Source organism: Apodemus sylvaticus, chromosome 20, assembly GCF_947179515.1.
Source record: "Apodemus sylvaticus chromosome 20, mApoSyl1.1, whole genome shotgun sequence".
Lineage (NCBI taxonomy): Eukaryota > Metazoa > Chordata > Mammalia > Rodentia > Muridae > Apodemus > Apodemus sylvaticus.
Window position 1 is genome coordinate 30854659 of NC_067491.1, and position 27620 is coordinate 30882278.

The 27620-nt window shown below is 37.3% G+C and overlaps 1 protein-coding gene across 3 annotated transcripts in view; it reads right to left on the bottom strand.

Moving 5' to 3' along the window:
• The window catches only part of Tmtc2 (transmembrane O-mannosyltransferase targeting cadherins 2), a 427423-nt gene that overhangs the window by 121352 nt on the left and 278451 nt on the right, over positions 1 to 27620 (bottom strand). For all 3 annotated transcript variants that reach the window (XM_052165621.1, XM_052165622.1, XM_052165623.1), the window contains exon 8: positions 15991 to 16112. In XM_052165621.1, the coding sequence (XP_052021581.1) occupies positions 15991 to 16112 (122 nt within the window). The remainder of the gene's footprint in view (positions 1 to 15990; positions 16113 to 27620) is intronic.

Genomic DNA, 27620 nt, shown 5'->3' on the forward strand with positions numbered 1-27620 from the left:
CTCAGTGGGTGTGAGTGTTAGCACAGCATTTTAAAAGGAAGCTGATATAAGAATGGGGTCAGCCTAGGCTTTGAATCACTTCTTTATCCCTTTAACAAGCACCATAGGGGAAAAACTGTATCAGACAAAGTCCAAGCTTGGAGAGGGAGGAAGTCATGATATCACACTCCAAGCTGAGGAGTTATTGGGAGGGACAGCTGTGGTGGCAGAGAGTAATTTTTCTTCAGCAATGTGAACTTTGAGACGCTGCTCATGTTGAATGCAATACATGGGCTATACCTATGCACATAGTAAAGAACTAAGTGGACTCCTTAGGCTTAATGAGAGAAAAAAAAGAGCACATGAAATTGGGAGCAATAACTGGTTGAGGTTATAGGGAAGAAACTGGAGGATGGAAATGGGGCATGGTGGATGGACTTGATCATATACTTTATTAGTATATTAAAATGATACAAATTTCAAAAACAAATAAAAATTAATGAATAAGAAATAGCGCCACCACCAAGTTGGTAATTATGGACAAAAGTCCTTCTTACTCCTTAAAAAGAAAACCTAACAAGGATAGACCATCATGAGCTCAGGCTGTGTAAGAACATTAATAAGTATTACTCATTTGAAGGTATGTTTGAGATAATGCTAGATGGATGGGTAGGAGTCTGTCAAATGGATAGACAAGAGTAAAATATTCTAGACAAAGGCAGTCGCATAAGTGAAAAGAATAAATAATGAAGTGCCCTAGTATCATTACAGAATCAACAGAAGTCTCACACTGTGGTCAGTGATAGTTGATGGGGCTATACAGGAATATTATAGTCATCTAAAGGTCCCTTTCCTGAAAACATGACACTGAAAATAATAACAATAATCTGATCTATATTTACAATGGCTGGCATTTTCTGAGTCTAGGCCCCTTTCGCTGATATGTGCTCTAAATGATTAACACACAAGTAAAGGGGAAATTTCTAGTTTCTTTGGAGACTCAGTCAGGTTATAATGATGTTTTGTTGGGGCAGACAGGTGAAAGGATGTTTTGCTAAAGAAGACATGTGAAGGGACACATGATGTTTAGAAAGAATATAAATATGAACCCACAGACAATGGGAGCTCAAGCATTGATTTGCCTCGTTCTGCATCACTAGTCTTTGATGATGACATGCATGTATTGGTTGGCTTTACATTGCTTCCTTCACTTTGCTTGCAGTGACATCATAGAGAGAAACTCATAAAAGAACTTGAATCTCTTGAGATTCTTGAGCCTTTGCCTAGCAACTGCAACTTTCATGAGAGCCTCATGGTTTCTTCTGGATCGAACTGGCCTTGCTGATTCTTGTGTGGTATCTGCCCAAAGGTCTGGACTGAGCTGCTGATGCAAGTTTGGTGTTGGCTAGTAAACTAGACTGAGAGCAATCAAGATTGGAATCTCCCCAAAGATCTATTTATAAACAGGTCAACTTCTCCCATATCCTAATAACCTTTCTTTTCCATTACCTCTGGTGGGTGGTGGGCTAGAATGTAGGTTGAATCCTTATTAAAGTAGGTAATGAAAAATATATGTCTACACACATGTGGAGCTATTCATCCTCTCCAGTTCTTTTACAAACAAGCACAGAGGGAGGTCATGTGGATTGGATAGCTTGTATTTAGCCAATATCTCAGTGATCTGCTAAGTATTGAATAAGCTAGGCAGGTGGAAGGCAGTTTTCATACAGGATTTGAAGATGACAATATTTATGAAGAAAGAAAGTCTATAATTAAATACATTTTTTCTAAATGTCTTTTGCTATACTTTTGAAATACTGAAAAAAAAAACGTATACATAGACTTTATTATATATTCTGAGCTAGGAAAGGGGACCATGACACATTCCATAAATATTTGTGATGTTTGTTATAGTCAGACACAGATAGAGACAAGGATAGTGATACAGGAGATAAAGTGCACATGCACAGAGCTAACAGATGTGATGTAGTCTATAAAGAGTGTTTGTTATGAGAGACATGGAAAGATGCTCTAGTGGGTAAGAGAGAATTCGCACACAAGTTTTATAAGAGAAAAATAAAAATCAGCATATGAAAATTCTATCATTCTTATTCTTACAAAATGGAAACAACAAATCAAATGAAAACACATATACAATACACAGCATAACACGCACATATACCCAAACACACACACACACACAAACAAAAACAAAACCTCAAAACAATATCAAAACACAATTGGACAGACTAACAATAAATAGTTTTCCTTGTGTCCATTAGTGAACTGAGTGTAAAAGTCCAGAGAGTGTGAAAGATCATGATATGAGAGGAAACCAACCCTAGAAAGCTACAGTGGAGTCTCACTCATATTAGTCAAAAGTCAAGGGAGCCACAAACCCAGCAGACTTACATATGCAATGGTTTTGACAGCTTCCTAGAGGCTGAGTATAGATACCAGTAGGGTAAGAAAAACACTGGAAGGTTAAGCCTTAGGGATAATTGACCCTTCCAGTACTTCTAAAACATAGTAAAATCCAAACTGTGATTTCCTCCATGTGGTGGCAAGGGAAAGGAAATACTAAAGCTGGAGCACTGTAATACATCATTCCTACCCAGATGTCTCAGTGGTAACGCCCGCCCTTTGGTACCTAGAGCTCTCACCAACACTAAATAATGCCCAAGTTTTAGTGAAACTGGTATAAATGCTCACAATAAGGGATTACATATTTTGGTTTTTAGAACCTGATTCAACAAGTTACCTGGCATGCCAAAATGGAAGTCTAAAAAGAAACAAGCATCAGAAACAGACTCAGATGTTAGGATATGAAGCAGATTTTGGAATTGTCAGACACAAAACCTATCAAATAAACGTGATTCAAAGGATGATGGTTCCAATCAAAACACTGACAACATGAAACATCAGAATAAAATGTATGTAACGTCAGCATAAAAAAAAGCTATAGAAAGAAAGGAAATACTAGAAACCAAAGGCACTAGGAAAGACATCAGGAATACCTTGGAATATGGTGAAACCAAAGTGATGAATACCTTCAAGGTGTTCATCAAAAGACTCAGCAAGAAAAAGAGAAAAAAAGTCATTAAACTGGGAGATGGGTCAAGAAAAACCTCCCAAAATGAGAAGAAGAAAACAAAGGACAAAAAGAAAATAAAATTAAAAAAAAAAACAAAGCATAACTGTGTGGAGATTTTATACATGTAATAAGAATAATTGACAATCTGTCAAAAACATATACAAATGGTTGGTGCCCCTAGGGATGTGTGATTGGGGTGTCCATGAGAGGATGCTATTTAGAGTTGCCATGGACCAGTCATATAGCTATTGGTGTATTCTAGATTTACTGAGTCATGCCTTAGAGGGGAATATGGGAGTCTCTCTCTCTCTCTCTCTCTCTCTCTCTCTCTCTCTCTCTCTCTCTCTCTCTCTCTCTCATATTTTTATCTTAATCTCTTCCTGGCAAGATGTGATCTTTTGCTTCAACCTATGTCCCCATTATGATATGATACCTTTACAAGAGGCCCAACATGAAGTCAATGTCCAATCAAAGACTTGAATCTTAAGTCAATATAAACTTTCTTTTAGTTCATAGGCTTATCATATTAGAAATTTCCTCATAGTGGCACAAAGTGACTGTTATACTATATAACTTTACTTGTTGAGCTAGGGTTTGCTCAACAAGTAATTTCTTGTTGCTATTGTTTAGAGTCCAATGAAATATACTGTGTTAGTCAATTTCCCCTTGTTATAATAATAAAAAAAATTACCTGGGGTTGGGTACTTCATATTTTTGGAGAGTAAAAGCTGAAATAGCACAGCACTATCAGTAATAAAGGCATCCTTGACTGTATTACATCATAGCTACCAAGCAGGAATACGAGCAAGAGTAGCATATCACATGACAAGACAAACAGCCAGAGAACTGGGAGAACAGAGAACCTGGCCCCAGAAAGCAGGGTTCCATAAAAACTCCATTTTTTTCTGAAGATAGTCCTGATTGTACTGACCTAATTGCTATCTATTAACCCTGTCTGACACAGTGAGCTTCTTGATCTCCTAAAACAGATAAATCATATCCAAACTACAGCTGCATGAGCCCAACGTAAGAAATGCTTATAGAGATAATACTTGTCAATTTTATTTGGGGAGGGGGCATGTAGTTCTAAGCCTGATTGTTCTATCAATAGTACCCATTTCTTCTGTGTAAGGCATTAAAATGCATGGCTTTATATATGATAACCAGTAACTACAGCAGAAGGCTAATACCAAACTTAACCTAAAGGTCCTATTTAGAGGTGACACTGCTGTTTTTAACTTAAAACATTATTATCATCAAAATTATAAACTGCTAGACTCCAAAATATGTTCAAGCATGTACCACATCCTGTCATTTTTAACGAAGAGTCTCCATTATGTTGCACAAATGAGCAGCCTGCAATTTTAGGGCCTTTAACAAGAATTATACTTTCTACAGGAAGAAGAAGAAATAAATGACTGGGGCTGGATGTGCTTAAGTGCTCTGGCTTCAACTCAGTCTTTTGCCAGGTAAATGCTTACCAGCAAAAGGTCAAGGTCTCTTCTTTTTGGCTTTCTTGATCCTCACCCTACTCCTATGAGTTTGTCATGCTCCCTTAAAATCTTCAAATTCAAGAGAAACTATGCATACCACATTTACATTAAAAGTAAACATAAACTGAAGTTTTACATTTCTTGTTACTCTACATATATAGGCACCTAAGTCCACTTATCATCAGCTATTCTGTAATTATTTATACTTCAAAATTTACACATACACTGCCTATGCACTTCACAACTGCACGTGAATATTTCAATGTTAAATGACTTGTTTTTGAAGTCAATTTTTATACGCTTTGAATTTAGGGTTTACCTATACAATGTGACTGCTTGGGTTTTCAGGCATAATACATGAAACCCAAGGTTTGAGAATAATGTAAATAACACAGATGTACTGAAGGAGACATACTGGGATAGTCAGACATAGTCAGGGATAGGTTATGGACACTCGAGCACTGTGAATACCAGTTCCCTCATGGATGAAGCTGGTATCTGGGTAACATGCTCATAGAAGTAGCTGATGGAAGAGTGCATGATGATTAGTTCATTGTATGCTAAAGAATATGAACTAAACGAAAGACAGGTGTATGGAAGGGGCAGAGGCAAGGAAAACCACCAATTTTTATTAAAATCTATATTTGCTTCTTTACATGGTAGAAAGGCAATCAAATGAGTTTTATATAAAATGAGAAAAAAATTATGGACAAGTTCATACAGACCTAGGAACTCACGGTATGAGAGAAAACATGGGGCTAAACCCAGAATAAATTATACTGGAACAAATGTGGATGGAACTTAATTAACACATTGAAGAAATATGAAATCAGAAAGAAATGCCTGCAAAATGGTATGGAATCCTGAGCCTATAATAGCAAGAGAAGAGTCTGGATACAATTTAGGAAACTATATAATTATCCTTTCTAAAACAAAAGTCATCCCCACAGTCACAAATACAGGACACTGGCTTTTGCTATTAGTGTCTCCTGAATAAAAGGCGCCACACCTTTTTAGAAGCCATGAAATCACCCTCACTTCACATCACCTACTGTTCAGCAGGAAGCATGGTGAACTCTGAGGCAGCAAACATCTGCCCACTGCAGGCTTTTATAAAATGTATAAAGTTCTGAAAGAATGCCATATTACATTTAAAACCACAGTGCTTCTTGATCTCCATCTGCTGAATAAGACTGAGATATCAGAGTACCTAAAGGATTGGAAGGGGTCTTAATTTGATGGGCTATTCTAATTGCATGAAATGAAAACTACAGACCAAGTGAAAAAGAAGAGAAGCCAAGTGAAAAACTCAAAATAGTAAAATACAGGTCATTTTTCAACAATATAATTTTATCCAGAAATTAAAAGTTAACATAAATAGAACATGCTGAAGATTAGCTGTTTTAACCCCACACATACACACACACAAGCACATGACTTTGAATATTAAGGAATTTTAGTGCTTTGATCTGTATTACTCCCAAGGCTAGCTATATCTACCAACAACACATACACTTTGCATTGGCTTCTACTATACAAAAGCAGAATAAAGAATAAATGTATTTCTTTAGATTTCCATGTCAACTAATGATAGTAAGCACAATGCTTACAGTGTTGATATTAGTTTAAAAGGCATATCTTGAATTATGGAAAGCCTCCCTAATAAAATCACTATCATAGCCATTTTGGTTTTCAAAAAACAAAAGAAAACAAAACAAAAATTCAACGATGACTGTTGTCTCTAGAATGCAAAATCATAAAGTTCAGATGAAGTAACTTTATGTGAACATTTATCTGAACACTATACTGAATTAAATTTCCTTCCATATGTCAGTTAATATTTTGCCAACAGATATGTGTGATGTTTTCCCTTTTCACAGAAGTAAATTTAACATATGAATTGCATACATTCATATTAATCACCAAATCAGAATTACAGAAAGAGCTGCTTCTTACAAAGACTCCTCCAATCTAAACAGGGCTATACAGAAATCACAGCAAAACAGATCCAGCAGACCAGATGTTGCTCAGCTCTGAATAAAGTCAAATAGAAAAAGAATTCTCAATTCTAAGAAATAATAATTACAAAAGAAACATGGAACAGAGCATTGAGCTTCTCCTCGACACAGTGACACCATGTAGAGGGGGTGAGGGAAGGGGGAGGGAAGCACAACTTTTCAGCAGAACATCAAGTTACTTTCACAACTGGAGTTTTATGGAACCCAATTAACTTTGGCTAGACACAGAAGTCTGGCTTAGTGTGTCCATGCAGTAGCCAAAATAAAGGTTTTGTATGTCAAGAATTATTGTCAGAGTCTCCAATATCTTTCCTTCTTTCCCACTAAACTAATTCTGGAAAACAAGCTAACAGCCAAGAAGGTTTTATTACAATTTAAATCAATAATAATTTCACAGGCTTAAAAAAGTCTACAAAATCTTTGGCTTAAATAAATGAAACAGGATAAAGGACTTTTTTCTTTTCTTTTCTTTTCTTTTCTTTTCTTTTCTTTTCTTTTCTTTTCTTTTCTTTTCTTTCTTTTCTTTCTTTCTTTCTTTCTTTCTTTTTTTTTTTTTTTTTGTTGTTGTTCTTTGGGTTTAGGAAAAGACAAGGCTTCAGGACCCACACAGATTTAAAAAACAAGCAGAAATATCACCTGAAACACAATAATGCAAATGGTATTTCTTGCTGTCCTTCTCAGTGAATGACTGATTTTAAATGCATGGAGTTAGCCCTAGGCAACAAAGTTCAAACAAGGAATAAATCACAATCTTAAGCAGAGATATTCAAACTCAGCTTGTGTTTTGTATTTTATTTGGACATGACACTGTTATGAAAGTTCCATACATTTCTAAAAAGATGTCAGTTGGTGCTGCTATATTTAAACATGGAACTTACTAGTGTAACCTTAAGACAGAACTTCCCCCTAGGGAACCCTGGGAAGTTTGTATTATAGGTATAAGGTTGGATCAAAAAGTGCCAATAGCCTCAAGTTCTCCACTCATGAACAGTCACATATGATAATAAAAATGTATTTAACCACATAATCTAAATGGATACTTAAAAACATGGACCAAAACTAATTTTAAAAAATGTTTAGGAAGAGATAGAGATTGACTTTTGTGAGTCTCTAATCGGTTAAAGAAGGTATATCAATAGGAAAATCACTTAAATTATTCAATATAGAATAAAATTATAACACTTAATATGCAAAACTTTATAGTTGCATTTCATTGTACTATTTAGTTACTGGATAGCCTTAAGGGAATGTTAATTAAATCTTGGAAGATCAGGTTCTTCTTTCATAAAATGGAATAGCATTCTCTAAGAATGGTCAAGAAACAACATGCGTACAGGAACGGAACAATAAAATGATGGTTGATGGTATATTGCTATAATTACAGAGCAGAGCACTGCTCAGCCCTTAGCAGAGAAGCTTCTTTTTCTACATATTGTAATTGATAAAGAGATCAAAAGCTGTACAATGTGCAGAGATTTTGGAGTACTTAGTCCTAAACAGGATATCTTTGTCATACCCCTCCCCTCTAGGCTAAGGGATCCATTAGAGAGAAGGCAAAAGTTGGAGAAACCTCCAAGGAAACAGTGTCTTCCAAAACACAACAGGACTGATGCTAACATGAACGACTCACAAAGACTGGGACAGCATGCACCAGACCTGCACAGATTCAAACCAGACCAAATCCCAGCATGGAAAAGGGGGACTGAGCACAAAGTCCCACCTCTGACCAAGAAGCTATCTGCAACTGATGGCTGCAGGAGAGAAAAAAACAAATTTTCTTTAGTGGACTGCTAATGGTTATATCAACTACACTCCAGGGCAGGCAGTCCTGATGTGTGCCCAGTAGTGGTTGGGCTACAGAAAACAGACTTTGCTTTCAAATTTTGTTGGTTCTTGTCTGTACCTTTTGTTTGTTTGTTTGTTTGTTTGTTTTGGTTTTGGTCTTATTGATTTTCTTTTCTAGTTTGCTTATCTGCTTTGATTTCTGTTTTATTTTTCTTGTTGCATTTTCTATTTGATCTTTTGTTTGGAGATATAGACAGCTCAAGTAATGAAGTTGGGTAAATAGGGAGGCGGGGAAGATCTGAGAAGAGTTGGAAAAGGGGAAAGGATATGATCAAGTTTTATCTTACGAAAACATAGTTTTTAAGGTAAAAATTAAAAAAAAAATAAAGATATATTTTCAAGTACATATGCCAACTGATGAGTATCTCTGTAATACTGTCTTCCTTTCTAGAGCTTTGGAAGATTATTTATGTGTTTATTGTATGACCATATCACTCTTGTCAAATTCTTCAGTACATATCCTTGAGAATTAATGCAATGGTCACTGTGGATCAACCAGTTTAAGTACATATGTAGACCAAATGAAGGGATTAAGATACAATAAGTGTCAATCTAAGGAAATAAAGTTTGAAAAAAAAGATGAGTCTTTGTTGTATACCTAATATCAAATGCAGTCATAAATTTATATGTCATTCAGTTACCAAGTGATGTCACAAAGATACAGAGATGAGGGCTTAGGATGATCAGGGAAGAAAATTATAACGGCTTGAGAAAATCAGGTCAGACTTCACAAAGGAAATACAATTTCAACAGCCATAGAAAAGAGAAATATACTATTTCTTCTTTTCTTTTTTTGCAGAACAGAAGAATAAAAAAGGACACAATTGGTAGGGTATACAAAAGCATTCTGGGGATTCTTAAATCCCTTTGGTCTCTTCTACCTACTAAAAATATTACAGGGATTGTAAAAAAATAATAGCATATAAGAAAAAATGTTCTGAGTGAATCAATTCAGTGGCTTCAATCAAAGTAGTAATCATCAAAGATTTTTAATTTTCTCATAAAACCAGAATTCTGATATGAAATCCTAGCTTACAGTAACTGATATAGCTGCCAGCCATTTAACAAAGTTGACCTTTGGTGAGTCTCTACATAAAGGGATATGTACCATTCCTTTGCTACTTCTCTTGAGACTAATAGTAAGTCCTGTTTAATAAAACACATAAAACTGCAGAAGGCAAAATGTGTGGCATTTTCCACCTTGCCAATTCGGTGGCATATTAGAAGACCTACAAACCCATAAATGGTCAGATGTAATACACTGGACTCAGAATCTGCCAAACTTTTAATTTAGAAGAAACTATTAAAGGTGGTTGTGGGATTTGGCCTTATGGTTAAGGAAGTTCACAGAAGTCTGCATTTCATCTAATCATTAAATAGGAAACCATAAACTGGAGGGAAACTTAAAATTTAGATTGTAATATGTAAGACTTTTCTTCCTTTTCAATATGTTTCTGTAAAGCAAAAACTGTGAAAGCAGCTTTAAAACTCTATTTTTAAAAAGAAAGTTTAAAATATTCTTGAATTGAAGATCTAACAGAACAGGACACATGTTCTTTATATCTAGTACTGAGTCTAGGTACAACAGCATTACATATTAAAATGTGACCATTTCTGTCGTTTTCTTCTTTGTAGGAAGGATCAGATTCAGACAGCTATAAGTTTTATAGTCCTTATAAAAAGTGTTTGAAGAGTCTTAAGGTCAAATGTCTGTATCTACTCCATTAAGAATATTAAAAAGCTCCAAATTTCTTCATTTACACACTCAAATTCTGTATTTTCATGCAAGGAGACTTCTCTTCCCTCACATGAAAATAGTTTTCACTATTGAAGTGCAAGTTTCTGGTTGTGTCACGTGATGTAGACTCCCATGGGGTTTTACTGAGGCAGATCCATGTGATGTTTTGGTGAAGCAAGATCCGTGGAAGGCCACTTAATGCTTGAAGACAGTATACATAGGAATCGACAGACAATGACCAGATGCTGGCACAGCTAGCCTTGCAAAACTTCATTGGTCCTGAGTCTTCACTTCATTGAGAGAGGCACAGTAGAAACTCTTGGCATTCCCACTGCTACTAGTCTCCCCTGCTGACTCATGCCAATTTGGCATAGGTCTGGCAGTTTCTGCTAGATTGTGACACTTTTGAACTGGATTGATGGTACTGGGACACTACTGACCTGGGCTACTCGTGTCTTGATAAACAGATATTAAGATCACCCCCAAAGAGCTACTTCTAAACAGGTCTACATCCCCTTGTCCTATTTACCATCTTTTCTTCTCTACCTTTGATCGATGGGCAAGAAGAAGGGTCAATGTGTTTGAGAACCCTTATAAGTAGGTTTTGAAAAATCTACTGAAAGTTTTTAGTTCCTTTGTCAAAGATCAAGTAACCATAGGTGTGTGGGTTCATTTCTGGGTCTTCAATTCTATTCCATTGATCTACCTGACTGTCCATGTACCAATACCATGCAGTTTTTATCACTTCTGTTCTGTAGTATAGGTCAGGGATGGTGGTTCTTTTATGTTTGAGAATAGTTTCAGCTATCCTGGGTTTTTTTTTTGTTATTCCAGATAAACTTGGAAGTTGCTCTTTCTAACTCTATGAAGAATTGAGTTGGGATTTTCACAGGGATTGCATTGAATCTGTAGACTGCTTTAGGCAAGATGGCCATTTTTTTTAATTATATTATCCCTGCCAATCCATGAGCATGGAAGTTCTTTCTATCTTCTGTGATCTTAGATTTCTTTTCTTCAGAGATTGAAGTTCTTGTCATATAGATCATACACTTGCTTGGTTAGAGTCACACAAATGGTGCTGCGTCAACCATTCTTATCTCCCTGTACAAAGCTCAAGTCCAACTGGATCAAGGACCTCCACATAAAACCAGATAGACTGAATCTAATAGAAGAGAAATTGGGGAAGAACCTGGGGTACCTGGGCACAGGGAAAGATTTCCTGAATAGAACACCAGTAGCTTATGCTCTAAGATCAAAAATTGAAAAATGGGACCTCATAAAATTACAAAGCTTCTGTAAGGAAAAGGACACTGTCAATAGGACAAAATGGCAACAAACAGATTGGGAAAAGATCTTTACCAACCCTACATCTGATACAGGCCTAATATCCAATGTATACGAAGAACTCAAGAAGTTAGACTCCATAGGGTTAGAACCAAATAACCCTATTAAAAATGGGGTACAAAGCTAAACAACAAATTTTCAAGTGAGGAATACTGAATGGCTAAGAAACACCTAAAGAAATGTTCAACATCCTTAATCATCAGGGAAATGCAAATCAAAACAACCCTGAGATTCCACGAATAGCCACAATCAAAAACTTGGGACAACAAATTCTGGAGAGGATGTGGAAAAAGAATAACATTCCTCCATTGCTGGTGGTATTGCAAGCTGGTAAAACCGCTCTGGAAATCAGTTTTGAGATTCCTCAGAAAACTGGACATAGTACTGTGTCCTCAGTCCTCAGCACTGCTGAGGACCCAGCTATACCACTCCACCCAGAAGATGCTCCAACATGTTATAAGGACACATGCTCCACTATGTTTATAGAAGCCTTAATTACAATAGCCAGAAGCTGGAAAGAACCGAGATGTCCCTCAACAGAGGAATGGATACAGAAAATGTGGTACATTTACACAATGGATACTCAGCTATTGAAAACAATGAATTCATGAAATTCTTAGGCAAATGAATGGAGCTAGAAACTATCATCCTGAGTGAGGTAACCCAATCACAAAAGAACACACATGGTATGTACTCACTAATAAATGGGTATTAGCCCACTACCCAAGATACAACTCACAGACTACCTGAAGCTCAAGAAGGAAGACCAAACTGTGGATACTTCGATCCTTATTGGAAAGTGGATCAAAACACCCATGGCTCACAGTCAACCAATAGAATGAGAATAGGGAGGGTCCCAAATGGAGCAGCTAGAGAGAGGACCAAAGTTGCTGAAGAGGTTTGCAACTCCACAGGAGGAATAATAATATGTACCAACAAGTACTCCTAGAGCTCCCAGGGACTAAACCACCAACCAAAGAGTACACATGGAGGGTCCCACAGCTCCAGCTATACATGTAGTAGAAGATGACCATTTCAGGCATCAATGAGAGGTGAGGCCATTGGTCTTGTGAAGGCTTGATTCCCCAGAATAGGGGAATGCAAGTTAGGAAATTGGGGGAGAGAGGGTAAATAGGAGGAGGGGGTCTAAATAGGGGATTTTCGGAGGGGTAACATGGAAAGGGGTTAACATTTAAAATGTAAATGAAGCAGATATCTAATAAAAAGAAGAGAAGGAAAATCTAAGCCTACCCACTATCATAGGTTTTTGTTTGTAAAAACTTAGTGTACCCTTCAGCAAGTCCTTTATTTTTTATTTATGACACAATGCTTTTAAATGCTGCATGTCACCAGATCTGCCAAAGGTAATTCTTTTACAAGTTTCTTTAGATTTTAATCATGCCAATTTGCTTTTCATCTTATGACTGACAGCCCAATGTTGGCCATTCACAGCTGTGAGTTAGTTAATAGAAGCTTCCAACATGAGATATAATCCCTCACGAATGTTGATTGATAGCAATTTACAGAATACCTCCTGATGTTGCCTTCCTGCCTATGGATCCCATTCCCCTAACTGGTCTGGCTTGTCTGGCCTCAGTGGGAAAGAATATGCCTAGTCCTAAATTGACTTGATGTGCCTGCTAGTTGTGTTGGGAGTAGTGAGGGATGTGGAGGGTGATACCCAGAGGGGGGCTCTCTATTCTCAGAAGAGTAGGGGAAGGAATAATGGAGGGAGAATCTGTATGAGGGAGTACTGGGAGGAGAGGTGGGGCTGATATTGGGATGTAAAGTGAATAAACAAACAAACAAACAAACAAACAAATCTCTATCTTCCTGCTGCACTGCCTCATCCAATCTTGATATGAGGATTTGTACTTAGTTTTACTATAACTTTTTATGCCTTGTTCATATTTGGTTGATATTCCTGGAAGACATGTTCTTTTCTGATGGAAAATGGAATAAAGGTAGACCTAGGGGAAGGGGATAGTGGATAACTAGAAAGAATAAAAGGAGGGGAAACTATGGCCAGGATGTATCGCACAAGAGAAGAATTTTTAAAAAAATATTTAAAAAAACAGAATAATTTTGGATTAACCCATATTTTCCTTTTGACTGTCCGATGTCCATTGCCATTGTCTGTTGAAGAAACAAACTACCTAAAGCTGAATACTTACAAGGAAAAAAACATTTTGCATCTCACAATTCTGGTGTGTTTAAAAGCATGGTGCCATTTCCTGCTCTTCTCAGGTAAGGGTCTTCTGGTTACACCACAGCAGGAGAGATGGCATCACAAGGAAAACATGACCCAGAATGAGAGATCGCATGACAACATAGAAGGCAGAGGGCAGCTAGGAACCTTACTGATTTTCAGAAGAGTTTACTGTGAGAGATCAGCATTAAGCACCTGTGAAGGTGATGGTACCCTGGCTAAATTCATAACTTTCAGCCCCTCCCTGACAAGTCATCAAGCATTATCATGACCACATGAAAAGTCAAGCTTTAAAAGGATGTGAACCTCTGGGAAACCCACTTAACATACATGTGAAGCAAAGCACTAGGTTCCCCTCATCTCCTCTTCAGCTGTTTGAGCCACACCTGTGCCATGAACCTTTCCCACTCCTTGGTCTCATCAGTGAAAGCCTTAGTTCTTGCCTTAGAGGAAGGTTCCTGTTTCCTAGCATTTGTGTACATAGAGGCAAAACCTGATGCCTGCAGTCATACAATGGAAAGTTATTAAGCATAGCTTTTAACTCAGCCCCATTCTATGCCAGATGCCCTAGTTTATGCTTTTCTCCAGGGTTCTTTGGAACAAACTGATTTTTCATTGCTATACACGTGGGACAGACTATTTTTTTTAAAGATTTATTTATCATATATGAGTACACTGTAGTTGTCTTCACACACCAGAGGAGGCCGTCAGATCCCATTAAAAATGGTTGTGAGCCATCATGTGGTTGCTGGAATTTGAACTCAGGACCTTTGGAAGAACGGTTAGTGGTCTTACCTGCTGAGCCATTTCACCAGCACCAGGACAAACTTTTTTAGAGTGTGGAATCTGACAAATCAATTATGGCTGCTCTTGATTTCTTCTCCACATCAGTCCACATGTATTATCCCTTCACATCTCCCCCCAACCTTGACTACTTCTATGTTTTTCTCTTCATATATATTTTACGCTGAGTGTGACAAAAATGCTTTAAGCAGCGTTAGGGGTGAACTCCTATATTACTGTTCCTTCAAAGTGTCATTTTTATTCAGTCACCTGCAAATTATAATGAAAACTGCTGGAGTCATTCTTGTGGTTCTTGCTTGCTTGGTTTTTGTTTTGTTTTGTTTGATTTTTGTTTTTGTTTGTTTGGTTTGATTTTGAGATAGGGTCTCCTTATTGTATAGATCTGGCTCTCCTGGAACTTGCTATGCAGAAAACACTGGCTTCAAACTCGGATAGAATGCCCCTGCGTCCCATGACCTGGGATTAAATGTGTGTGCTACTAAGCCCAGTTCCAAAGTCACTTTTTTTCACCATCTTTCTGCAGGTTGAATATGCATTAAGTTTCTGAATGTCATTTTAACCCATTGAATATGGTCTCCATAGGTGAAGGTTGGCCCAAGATTTATCTATGATATTCTGTTCTTGAGCAGTGATCTTAAGGGAGTCTGTTCAGAAATGTGTCTGCCCATAAAATGCTTTACTTTCTTATATGATTATGTATAATTCCCAATACAATCCAAATAGTTACACTGCATGAGGAGAGTATTGTTTTGGAAATAATTCTATACCAGCTGCAGGGAATAACTTTGCCTCTGCATTTTTATTTCCTGAAATTAACTCATTCTTCCTTCATGCTTACCAACATTAGAATCTATCTTGTTTGGTAACTAAAGCTTATCTGATTCACCCCAAAATTATTACATGTTTGGCACGTTATACTTTTTGTACCTTATGGTAAATCTTTGTAGGTTTGAGTCCTTTTGAAGACTACTTCCAACACAAGTTTTTAATAGAATAATTTTTACTTCATTTCTCTAAGGCCTGGGAATAATCAGATCTATAAAACCAGTCTATAAGTCTCTCAAAGAATGCCTCTAACTAGAAAAATGCATATTTTACATGAGAGTTATTTGATAAAATTTGTTCCAAGCACAGTCAAATTGATAACAGTTTTTGTAAAACATCATTTATATAAATGCTGCTATTAGGACAACACGAATAAGTTATGGCATAATTGAGGTTCTCCTTCAGGTTCTCCATTTATATCTGTCTCATTGATACCTCCAACTTCATCACATTTCACATCTTATAGGCCAGATCCAAAAGTTTAGCTCTTCAACATTGTCTGTTTAGGTCTCTAACAGAATCATTATCATTCATTAACTGAGTTCCCTAGTACAGAATGAGTCCATACTTCAAACTCCAGCTATCTCCAGGACACATGGGGAAAAATTAATTTCTGAAGAATGAGAAAAATAAGTCCTTACTGTTAAGGCCAGCAGCTTCCCGTAGGTGAGATGAGCAGGGATGTGGTCTGTCTTGGATCTCAATGATTCCATGTACCAATGCTCAGCTTCAGGAAGTTTACTCAGTCTCATGTAGGCTTCGCCTGGAGAGGGAATCATTAATGTCACAAAGATCTTGCAATTTCTCATGTGTCAATGCACAGAAAGATGATCGGCAATATCCCCAAAATCCAGAAGAACTTTGAATTTCATCAAGAGAGAATCATAAGTCATAAGGGAGACATGCACCTGGCATGATTTAAGCAGTATGCAGTGTATACATGATACAGTAGGAAAAAGAATCAGTGTAGGCGAGGCAATCAAGAGCACATGAGTTCAAATCCCTAACACGCATGGATAGAAAACCATGTCTGGATATGCAAGCTCAGAACCCTTAAAATTCATTGTATAATCAGCCCCAGTGAATTGTAGATCTTCCGTTTTAGTAGCGACCCTGTCATGAAAAATACAGGTTGTAGTGTGTTTAGTTGACTCAACAGACACTTGATATAAAGACTGACACACTTAAGTATGATCCCTGGATCCATATGGGGGCAGGAGAGAACTGATGCCCACAAGTGATTCTCAGACCTCTGTAAGTATACTAAAATAACTGAAAAGACAAAAAAGTGTGTTATGTAAATATAGTTTTGATACTTAAACATGAAATTTTGATTCCCAAACATATATCATAGGTTTTAGAGGTAACTTATTTCATTATTAATTTCAACCAGTTATGTTTTTTATTTAGACCCATTTATTCTTTAGAAATATATTTAGAGAATAACTGCATGTCTAGTCTTATGTGGGGACAAAGGAAGACTATCCCACCATCTACTGTCTATATAGAGGAAGCAAGAATAAGTGAAGGGCTGAAGAGATGGCTTAGCAGTTAAAAGCATTGACTATTCTTCCAAAGGTCCTGAGCTCAATTCCCAGTAACTACATGGTGGCTCACAACTATCTGTAATGGGATCCATTGCCCTCTTCTGATATGTCTAAAGAGAGCTACAGTATACTCATATAAATAAACAAATATTTTTTAAAAAGGTGTTAATGAAAGAGTTAAAATATTTTTGGACTTACTATTGCTGCTAAATCAGGATTAGTGGAATATCATTGCAATCTCAGCATTGTGCCGGCCAAGACAGGATGATTACAAATTATATGTTATCCTGAACTATAGCAAGAACTTCTTTCAACAAAATCTATGCAGCTGCAGTTTAATTTTCTTCAGCATTTTCAATGTTAATAAAGTAAATAACATTTGCCTGTGTCATTTGGAAAAAATCAATTAAAATATGACAGTTAACAAGTCATGCCAGTGTTTACATAAGTAAAACTATTTCTGGGCCTCTCAGCCATTAGCTTTTATTTTTCAGCTACTAAAACTTACAGCTTACTAACAACTAAGCAGAATAAGTAAAACTGTGAGAAATAAATCCAAAAGTATAATAATAGTTTTCTTATTATCATTCCTATATCCTTCAGGCTAGCATATACAACGATGCCCAGTTGGTAAGAAAATTGCACCTTAAGATAACGTATAATTAAGTTAAATAATTTAACTTTAATCATCATAGCAAATATAGATGCAGTTTCAGAGAACAGGTGACACTAGTAACTTACTTTACTGCCAGGCAGACATTTACAACAAGCTACAGTCATGATAGCATTTCCATTCTACAGCCAGTGGCTCTCCTAAATATGTCACCCACATTGGTTATGAATCTTTTTTTTTTGCACATTGCTATCAAGACAAATAGATCTCATAAATTGAATTGGCTCTTAACCTTCAAATGCCCTTTAGATGGTTGGTTAGTGAAAAATACAGTAATATGGAAAATGTGAAAACTGGATATGTATTTACCCAAACCCATCTATGTATTTCCAGTTTTAACAAGACTCAACTATCATGAAAGTGATAGTTCGGACATGTTTGAGGTTTTCTAACCATGAAGCTTTTTAGCATGCTGTTATTTGAGTTCGACTAGATTAACACATAGGGATAGGGCTAAAACGTCAGAAAAAGTGACAACAGCCCGAGAGCCTAGATTAGAAAACACAGAGATGCTTCTAGCAGCGGTGGTAGGGGACAAAGGAATTCTTTCCAGTTTCCCCAGCTTCTGAAATAATTGTCTTTTTTTTAAGAGTTTGATAAAGGCTGTTTTCTATGTAGCCTAGTTTTGGCTGGCACTCAAACTCACCAGGTCTGGGTCAAATTCATCCCAAGGTCTGGGATTACAGGTGTTGACCATCTAGCCTGGCAAAAACCTGCATGGTTTTATTTTAATACCATGGCCATCTACACACTGACACAGTCACACAGGGTTCTGTTTATTTTGTTTCTGCTACTTGCTTTTTTCCCCTTACTATGTATGTTTACTTTCAACGAAAGTAAATCACCATTTTTCTTTGAATAATGAACATCTTCTAGTGAAGAAATATTAGGCATGATTTATCTAGCCATCATTATTCAAAGAGCCTAAAGTAATGAAAATTTGAATGTAATTAGTGATAAATTATGCCTGAACATTTATCGGTAGGAATGGATTATGAAAACAGAAGGAAGGTGGGTTTGCATTTGCAATCAAGCTGAAATTCTACCTCAGCTTGTCACATCTTCTGTACTACCACTGCATATGGGAAGGACATTTGTATTAGTTAATTAAAATCTTAACTTTACCCTCCTCCTCTGCCACCACCCTATTCTGTCGGTTATGGGAGACCTGTGCCATTTCTGACACAGGGAGGAGCCTACTTCCTGATATTGGCAGGAGCAGCATTCAGTAAGAATCACCTCCCACCCACTACCCAGCAACCTCCAGATCACCACTCCCCTTCCATCCCTCCTACCCCTCCCTCTTCCACCACCACCACACCATTCCATCAGATGTGGGAGACCTGTGGCACTTGTGATATGGGGAGGAGCCTACTTCCTGATACTCTCTAGAGAACTGGAAGGAGCAGGTCATTCAAGAACTGGCACTAGTAGGGCATTCGAACTGGTAGAAGTGAGAAGATGAGAACCAGTATCAACAGGGTATTCGAGATCCAGGAGCAGCAGAACATTTGAAATAGCAGTCTGTAGGGTATTCGACCCTTTCCAAGTCTGCCACAGGGGAGACACCATCACCTGATACTCCTTGGAGAAATAGCTCTTTGCAGGGCATTGGAGAGAAAGGGAATCCCAGGAGTACAGAAACATGGGCCTGCAAGGACAGAGAAGATAGAGACAACAAGACCAGCTAACACCAGAGATAACGAGATGGCCCAAGGCAAGTGTAATATCATTACCAACAGAAACCAAGGCAACACGGCACCATGAGAACCCAGTTCTTTCACAACAGAAAATCCTGCATGTTCCATCGAATCAGAAAATCAAGAGCTAGATTTAAAAATCACATTTCATAATGCTGATAGAGGACTTCAAGAAGGACATAAATATCTCCCTTAAAGAAATATAGGAGAACATGGGTCAATAGGTAGAAGTACAAAAATCCCTTAAAGAAAGACAAGAGAATATGGATTAAAATGTAGAAGACCTTAAAAGAGGAAACACAAAAATCCCTTAAAGAAATAAAGGAGTACATGGGTCAACATGCAGAAGCCCTTAAAGAAGAATCAAAAAAATTCCTAAAAGAAACACAGGAGAACATGGGTCAACAGGTAGAAGCCCTTATAGAGGAAACACAAATATTCCTTAACGAATTTCAGGATAAAGCAAACAAGTGAAGGAACTGAACAAAACTATCCCAGATCTAAAAATGGAAATAGAAACAATAAAGAAATCACAAAGTGAGACATCTCTGAAGATAGAAAACCTTAGAAAGAATTCGGGAGTCATAGATGCAAACATCAACAACAGAATACAAGAGATAGAAGAATCTCAGGTGCTGAAGGTTCCATAGAAAACATTGACTCGACGGTCAAAGAAAATGAAAAATTCAAAAAGCTTGTAACCCAAAACATCCAGGAAATACAGGACACAATGAAAAGACTAAACTTAAGGAGTATAGGTATAGAAGAAAGTGAGGTATAGAAGAAAGTGAGGATTTCCATCTTAAAGGCCAAGTAAATATCTTCAACAAAATTATAGATGAAAATTTCCCTAACCTAAAGAAAGAGATGCCCATGAATATACAAGAAGCCTATAGAACTACAAACCGATTAGATCAGAGCAGAAATTCCTCCCAACACATAATAATCAAAACACCAAATGCACTAAACAAAGAAAGAATATTAAAAGCAGTAAGAGAAAAAGGTCAAGTAACATATAAAGGCAGACCTATCAGAATTACACCAGACTTCTCACCAGAAAATATGACTTCCTGGGCAGATGTCATACAGACCCTAAGAAAACATAAATGTCAGCACAGTCTACTATACCCAGCAAAACTTTCAATTACCATAGATAGAGAAAAGAAAACATTCTATGACAAAAGCAAATTTACACAATACTTTAAGACAAATTCAGCTGTGCAAAAGATAATGGGTGGAAAATACCAAAACAAGGCAGGAAACCACACTGTAGAAAAATTAATAAGGTAATCTTTCAATAAACCCAATAGAAGATAGCTACACAACCAGAATTTCATCTTTAACTAAGAAGATAACAGTAAGCACGAATCACTTCACCTTAATATCTCTTAATATCAATGGTCTCAATTCTCCCATCGTTTTGCTGCATACAAGAAAACCACATCAGTGACAAAGACAGTCACTAAGAGTCAAAGGTTGGAAAACAATTTTCCAAGCAAATGGTCCCAAGAAACAAGCTGGAGAGGCCATTCTTTTTTTTTTTAAATTTTTTTATTCGATATAATTTATTTACATTTCAAATGATTTCCCTTTTCTAGCCCCTCCACTCCCCGAAAGTCCCGTAAGCCCCCTTCTCTTCCCCTGTCCTCCCACCCACCCCTTCCCACTTCCCCGTTCTGGTTTTGCCGAATACTGTTTCACTGAGTCTTTCCAGAACCAGGGGCCACTCCTCCTTTCTTCTTGTACCTCATTTGATGTGTGGATTATGTTTTGGGTATTCCAGTTTTCTAGGTTAACATCCACTTATTAGTGAGTGCATACCATGATTCACCTTTTGAGTCTGGGTTACCTCACTTAGTATGATATTCTCTAGCTCCATCCATTTGCCTAAGAATTTCATGAATTCATTCTTTCTAATGGCTGAATAGTACTCCATTGTGTAGATATACCACATTTTTTGCATCCACTCTTCTGTTGAGGGATTCTTATATCGGATAAAATTGACTTTAAAGCAAAAGTTGTCAAAAATGATGAGGGACACTTCATACTGGTCAAAGGAAAAGTCTACCAGGATGAACTCTCAGTTCTGAACATCTATGCTTCGGAACACAAGGGCTTCTACATTCATAAAAGAAACTTTAATGAAGCTCAAAACACACATTGCACCACACACAATAATAGTGGGAGACTTCAACACCTGACTCACAAAAATGCACAAATCATGGAATCAGAAACTAAACAGAGAGACAGTGAAACTAACTGAAGTTATGGACCAAATGGGTCTAACAGATATTTATATAACATTCCACCCTAAAGCAAAAAAAAATATAACTTATTCTCAGCATCTCATGGCAACTTCTCCAAAACTGACCATATAATTGGTCACAAAACGGGCCTCAACAGATACAGAAATATTGAAATTATTCCATGTACCTTATCAGATCACCAAAGCCTAAGGCTGCTCTTAAGATCAAACAAAAACAATGGAAAACACTCATACACAGGGACTTTGAACAATGTTCTTCTCAACAACAGCTTGAACAAGGAAGAAATAAAGAAAGAAATTAAAGACCTTTTAGAATTTCAAGAAAATGAAGACAAATCATACCAAAATGTATGGGACACAATGAAAGCAGTGCTAAGAGGAAAATCCATAGCTCTGAGTGCCTCCTAAAAGAAAATGGAGAGCACTTACACTAACAGTTTGACAGTGCACTTGAAAGCTCTAGAACAAAAAGAAGCAAATACCCCCAAGAGGAGTAGACGGCAGGAAATAATCAAACTCAGGGCCGAAATCAAGCAAACAAAAACAAAAATAACTATACAGAGAATCAACCAAACAAGGAGCTGGTTCTTTGAAAAAAATCAACAAGATAGATAAACCATTAGTCAAACTAAACAGAAGGCACAGAGACAGTATCCAAATTAATAAAATCAGAAATGAAAAGGAGACATAAAAACAGAAACTGTGAAAATTAAAAAAAAATCATCAGATACTACTATAAGAGTTTATACTCAACACAGTTTGAAAATCTGGATGAAATGGAAAACTTTCTAGATACATACCAGGTGCCAACGTTAAAACAGGATCAGCTAAGCTATCTAAATAGTCCCATAAGTCCTAAAGAAATAGAAGCAATCATTAATAGTCTCCCATCAAAAAGAAAAAGCAAAGCCCAGGACCAGATGGGTGTAGTGGGAAATTCGATTAGATCTTTTAAAAAGATCTAATTCCGATACTCCTCAAAGTATTCCATGAAATAGAAACTCAAGAAACACTACCCAACTCGATTATGAGGCCACAATAACACTTATACCTAAACCAAGCAAATACCAAACAAGGAAGGAAAACTTCAGACCAATCTCCCTCATGAACATTTATGCTAAAATACTGAACAAAATCCTGGCCAACCGAATCCATGAATGCATCAAAATTATAAGTCACCATAATCAGGTAAGCTTCATCCCAGGGATGCAGGGGTGGTTCAATATGTGGACATCTGACAATGTAATCCACTACATAAACAAACTAAAGGGAAAAAAACCCACATGGTCATTTCATTAGATGCTGAAAAGGCTTTTGACAAAATCCAGCATCCATTCATGATAAAAGTCTTAGAGAGATGGGGAATCCAAGGCCCATACCTAAACGTAGTGAAAGCAATATACTGCAAACCAGTAGCCAACATCAAGTTAAACTGAGAGAAACTTGAAGCAATCCCACTAAAATTGGGGACCAGAGAAGGCTGCCCACTCTCTCTCTATTCAATATAGTACTTAAAGTCCTAGCCAGAGCAATCAGGCAACAAAAGGAAGTCAAAAGTATACAAATTGGAAAGGAAGAAATCAAAATATAACTAATTGCAGATGATATGTTGGTATACTTAGGCAACCCCAAGACTTCCACCAGAGAACTCATAAAGTTGATAAACAACTTCAACAAAATGGCTGGATATAAAATTAACTAAAGAAAATCAGTAGCCTTCCTCTACTCAAAGGATAAACAAGATGAGAAAGAAATTAGGGAAATGGCACCCTTCACAATAGTCCCAAATAATATTTCATACCTAGGTGTGACCCTAACGAGCAAGTGAAAGATCTGTATGAAAAGAACCTCAAGCCTCTGAAGAAAGAAATCAAAGAAGTTCTCAGAAGATGGAAAGATCTCCTTTGTTTGTGGATTGGCAGGATCAACATAGTAAAAATGGCCATCTTGCCAAAAGCAGTCTACAGATTCAATGCAATCCCCATCAAAATCCCAAATCAATTCTTCATAGATCTAGAAAGAACAATTCTCAATTTCATCTGGAATAACAAAAAACCCAGGATAGCAAAAACTATTATCCACAACAAAAGATCTTCTGGGGGAATCACCATCCCTAACCTCAAGTTCTACTACAGAGCAATAGTGATAAAAACTGTTTGGTATTGGTATGCATACAGGCAGGAATATCAGTGGAATAGAATTGAAGACCCAGAAAAGACTATTTGACAAAGGAGCTAAAAACGTCCAGCAGAAAAAAGACAGCATTTTTAACAAATGGTGTTGATCAACTGGAGGTCAGCATGCAGAAGAATGCAAATAGACCCATTCTTATCTCCTTGTACAAAGCTCAAGTCCAAGTGGATCAAGGATCTACACATAAAACCAGACACGCTGTAGCTTATAGAGGAGAAAGTAGGGACAAATCTTGAACACATGGGCACAGGGGAAAAGTTCATGAACACACCAATGGCTTATGCTCTAAAAACAAGAATCGACAAATGGGACCTCATAAGACTGCAAATCTTCTGTAAGGCAAAGGACACTGTCAATAAGACAAAAGGGCAACCAACAAATTGACCCTACATCCGATAGAAGCCTAATATCCAATGTATGCAAAGAACTCAAGAAGTTTGTCTCCAGAGAGTCAAATAATCCTATTAAAAATGGGGTGCAGAGCTAAACAGGAAATTCTCAGTTGAGGAAACTCGAATGGCTCTAAAAAACCTAAAGAAATGTTCAGCATCTTTAGATATTAGGAAAATGCAAATCAAAACAACACTGAGATTCCACCTCACACCAGTCAGAATAGCTAAGATGAAAAACTCAGGGGACATCAGATGCTGGAGAGGATGTGGGGCGGATAGGAACACTTCTCTATTGTTGGTGGGATTGCAAGCTGGCAAAACCACTCTGGAAATCAGTTTGGCAATTCCTCAGAAAATTAGACAGGACCCATACCTAAGGACCCAGCTATACCACTTCTGGGCATATACCCAAAAGATGCTCCTACATGTAATGTAGGACACATGCTCCACTATGTTCATAGCTGCCTTATTTATAATAGCCAGAAGCTGGAAAGAACCCAGATGTCCTTCAAAAGAGGAATGGATACAGAAACTGTGGTATATACACAAAATGGAGTACTATTCAGCTATTGAAAACAATGAATTCATGAAATTCTTAGGCAAATCGATAGAACTAGAAAATTTTCTGAGCGAGGTAATCCAATCACAAACGAACGCACATGGTATGCACTCAGTAATAAGCAGATGTTAGCCCCAAACCTCCAAATAAACAAGTTACAAATCACCCAGCACAGGAAGCTCAAGAAGGAGGACTTAAGTGAGGCTGCATTGGTTCCTCTGAGAAAGGGAACAAAATACTCACAAGAGCAATAAGGGAGACAAAGTATGGAGCAGAGACTGAAGAAAAGGCCATCCAGAGACTGCCCTACCTGGGGATTCACCCGATAAAATGTCACCAAACCCCAACACAAGTATGCACAACTAAAAGTGTATACCAAAAGGAGCATGGCATGGTTGTCTCCGGAGGGACCCTGCCAGAGCCTTACAGATACAGAGGCAGATTCTAGCTAGCAACCAACTATTGGACTGGGCGTGGGGTCCCCAGTGGAGGAGCTGGAGGGTGGTCCGGAGGAGCTGAAGGGGTTTACAGCCCCACGGGAAGAAAAATGATTTTGGTCACCCAGACACCCCAGGACACCCAGGGTCTAAACCATCAACCAAGGGGCACACATGGTTCCAGGCAAAAATTTGGCAGAGGAATGCCTTGTTGGGCATCAGTGGGAGGAGTGGTCCTTGGTCAGGTAAAGGCTCAATAGATGCCCCAACAAAGGGAAATCGAGGAGGGGGGAAGCGGGAATGGGTTGGGTGGAGGGGCATATACGTGGAGGCAGGGGGTAGGAGGAGGGGTTGGGGGTCTTTGGAGAGGGGGGAAGTCGGGAAAGGTTTTACCTTTGGCAATGTAAATGAAGACAATATTCAATTAAAAAATTCTTAACTTTAGGGAGAATAGGTCTTACAGAAACATGTTTGAGAATCTCAAAATGTTTTGAGATTTAAATCATATAAATTAGGTTGAACTTGTTCACATGTGAAAAAAATTAGAAAATGTTTCATGTTATGTCCTTAGTAAGATATTATCAAAACATATTTTGAAACAAAATAACAATTTGGTAATATATAGCTATTTTCCTCTAATAAGAATTTGTGAGTAAAATGGTAGAGATATGGAAAAAAGATGTATAATATAAAGACACTAAGTGTAAGAAAACTGATCGAGTATCCTATATGTATCACAATTCTTTATAATTCAGAAAATCTTAAATAACCATTGCACTGAATATTGTCAAGTAATGACAATACTCACTATATTATGGTAGCAAGTTCGCCATTGCATGGTTTATGTTACCCAGTCTTCTTATTCTATGCATCTGAGCATGCAGATTTTTTTCTAATTTGGCTTCAACATGGAGTGTTAACATAACCAACTGCTCATGGTGAATGTGCCTGCTAATGCATCACAGCTAGAAAATATTTTCCACGGGTATCACTACTGGATGCTACAGATTAAAATGACTGAAAAGTGCAGTAAAATAAATGCAAAATTGGGGAAGTTAGAAGTTAAACCTAGAACTACTTGCTTTTGGCACACTACCTCAAACAGCTAGTATAGAATAACTCAGGAGAAAACTATACTTTCTTTTTCATGGAAAATTATTTTCTAGCTGTGATACATTGGCCAGCAGGTTCATTTCCTTGCCTTAGGCTCATCTGTTGAATTAAAATAACGAGTAATAATAAACCATGGCTGACCTTAAAAATGCTTCCTCATACACGCAGGCTATTTAATTTTTAAGAGAGAAATACTTGCACCTTAGGTGCACTTGGTCCACACATACACACACAGGCGCATGCATACAGTGTCTGCAAAATAGGTAAAAAAACAAAAGAATCAAAACAAAATCTGAATTGCAAGAAAATTATGGTGTATAAATGAGATGTGCTCAATGACTAGTCCTTAAAGAAATGGAACAAGCAAGTACTTGCTATGTTACTGGAATAGGTAATGTTAGTTTTACAGTTCACATGGCAAATGAACATGGAATCTTATGGGGTATTAGGAAGCCTCATGGGTGATGAGAGACTTGTATAGGACAATACATAATCATAGTTTGGAAAGGGAAAGATGGTTCACCACTTAACAGGACTGACTTCTCTTGTAAAGGCCCTGGGTTGAAGTCCAGCCACCCAAATGGTGGTTAACAACTGCCTGTAACTCCAGTCCCAGAGAACCACTGCTGAATGAACAAACTACATGGACATCCATGCAGGCTAAACACCCCCCCCATACACAAAAATGATAAAATAATAAATATTTTAGAAATAATATTACTTTAAAAACTTAGTAGCTCAAGAGCCATTGCTTCTATTTCATCAAGCAGCCAGTCATATCGCATTCATTATTTATTGGCTTTATATATCTATATATTGGCTATATCATCTATATCTATATCTATATCTATCCATCCATCTATCTATCTATCTATCTATCTATCTATCTATCTATCTATATACCCTTACACCATCATTACACCTAAACTAACACTAATCTTGTTTTACAAAAGTTATGGTGACTCAGACTTAAATGAATATGTTCAAAGCTTTAAAAAAAAAGTGAATCCTGCCAAAATCAGAGGAAAAAAGAGTTTTCTCTAGTTTGGGCTGAAGAGAAAACTCAGAAATTAATAGCTCTTAGTGTTCTTAATAGGCACAAATGTCAGTGCCAAGCACTGATGCTGGGTACTTCATAACTGCTTATAATTCCAGCTCCATAGGACATGTGTGCCCTGATATATGTGCCTGTGAGTGTGTGTATATGTGTGTGTGTGTGTGTGTGTGCTCACTTATGCACATACAAACATAGACATAAAAACAATGGTTATATTAAAATGTTTTCCTCACTTTTTCCACTGTAGTACTCCTCCATTGCTATAAATTAGTCTAGCCACTTTGGAAATCAATTTAGTGGTTTCTCAGAAAAATGGGAATAGTTCTGCTTCAAT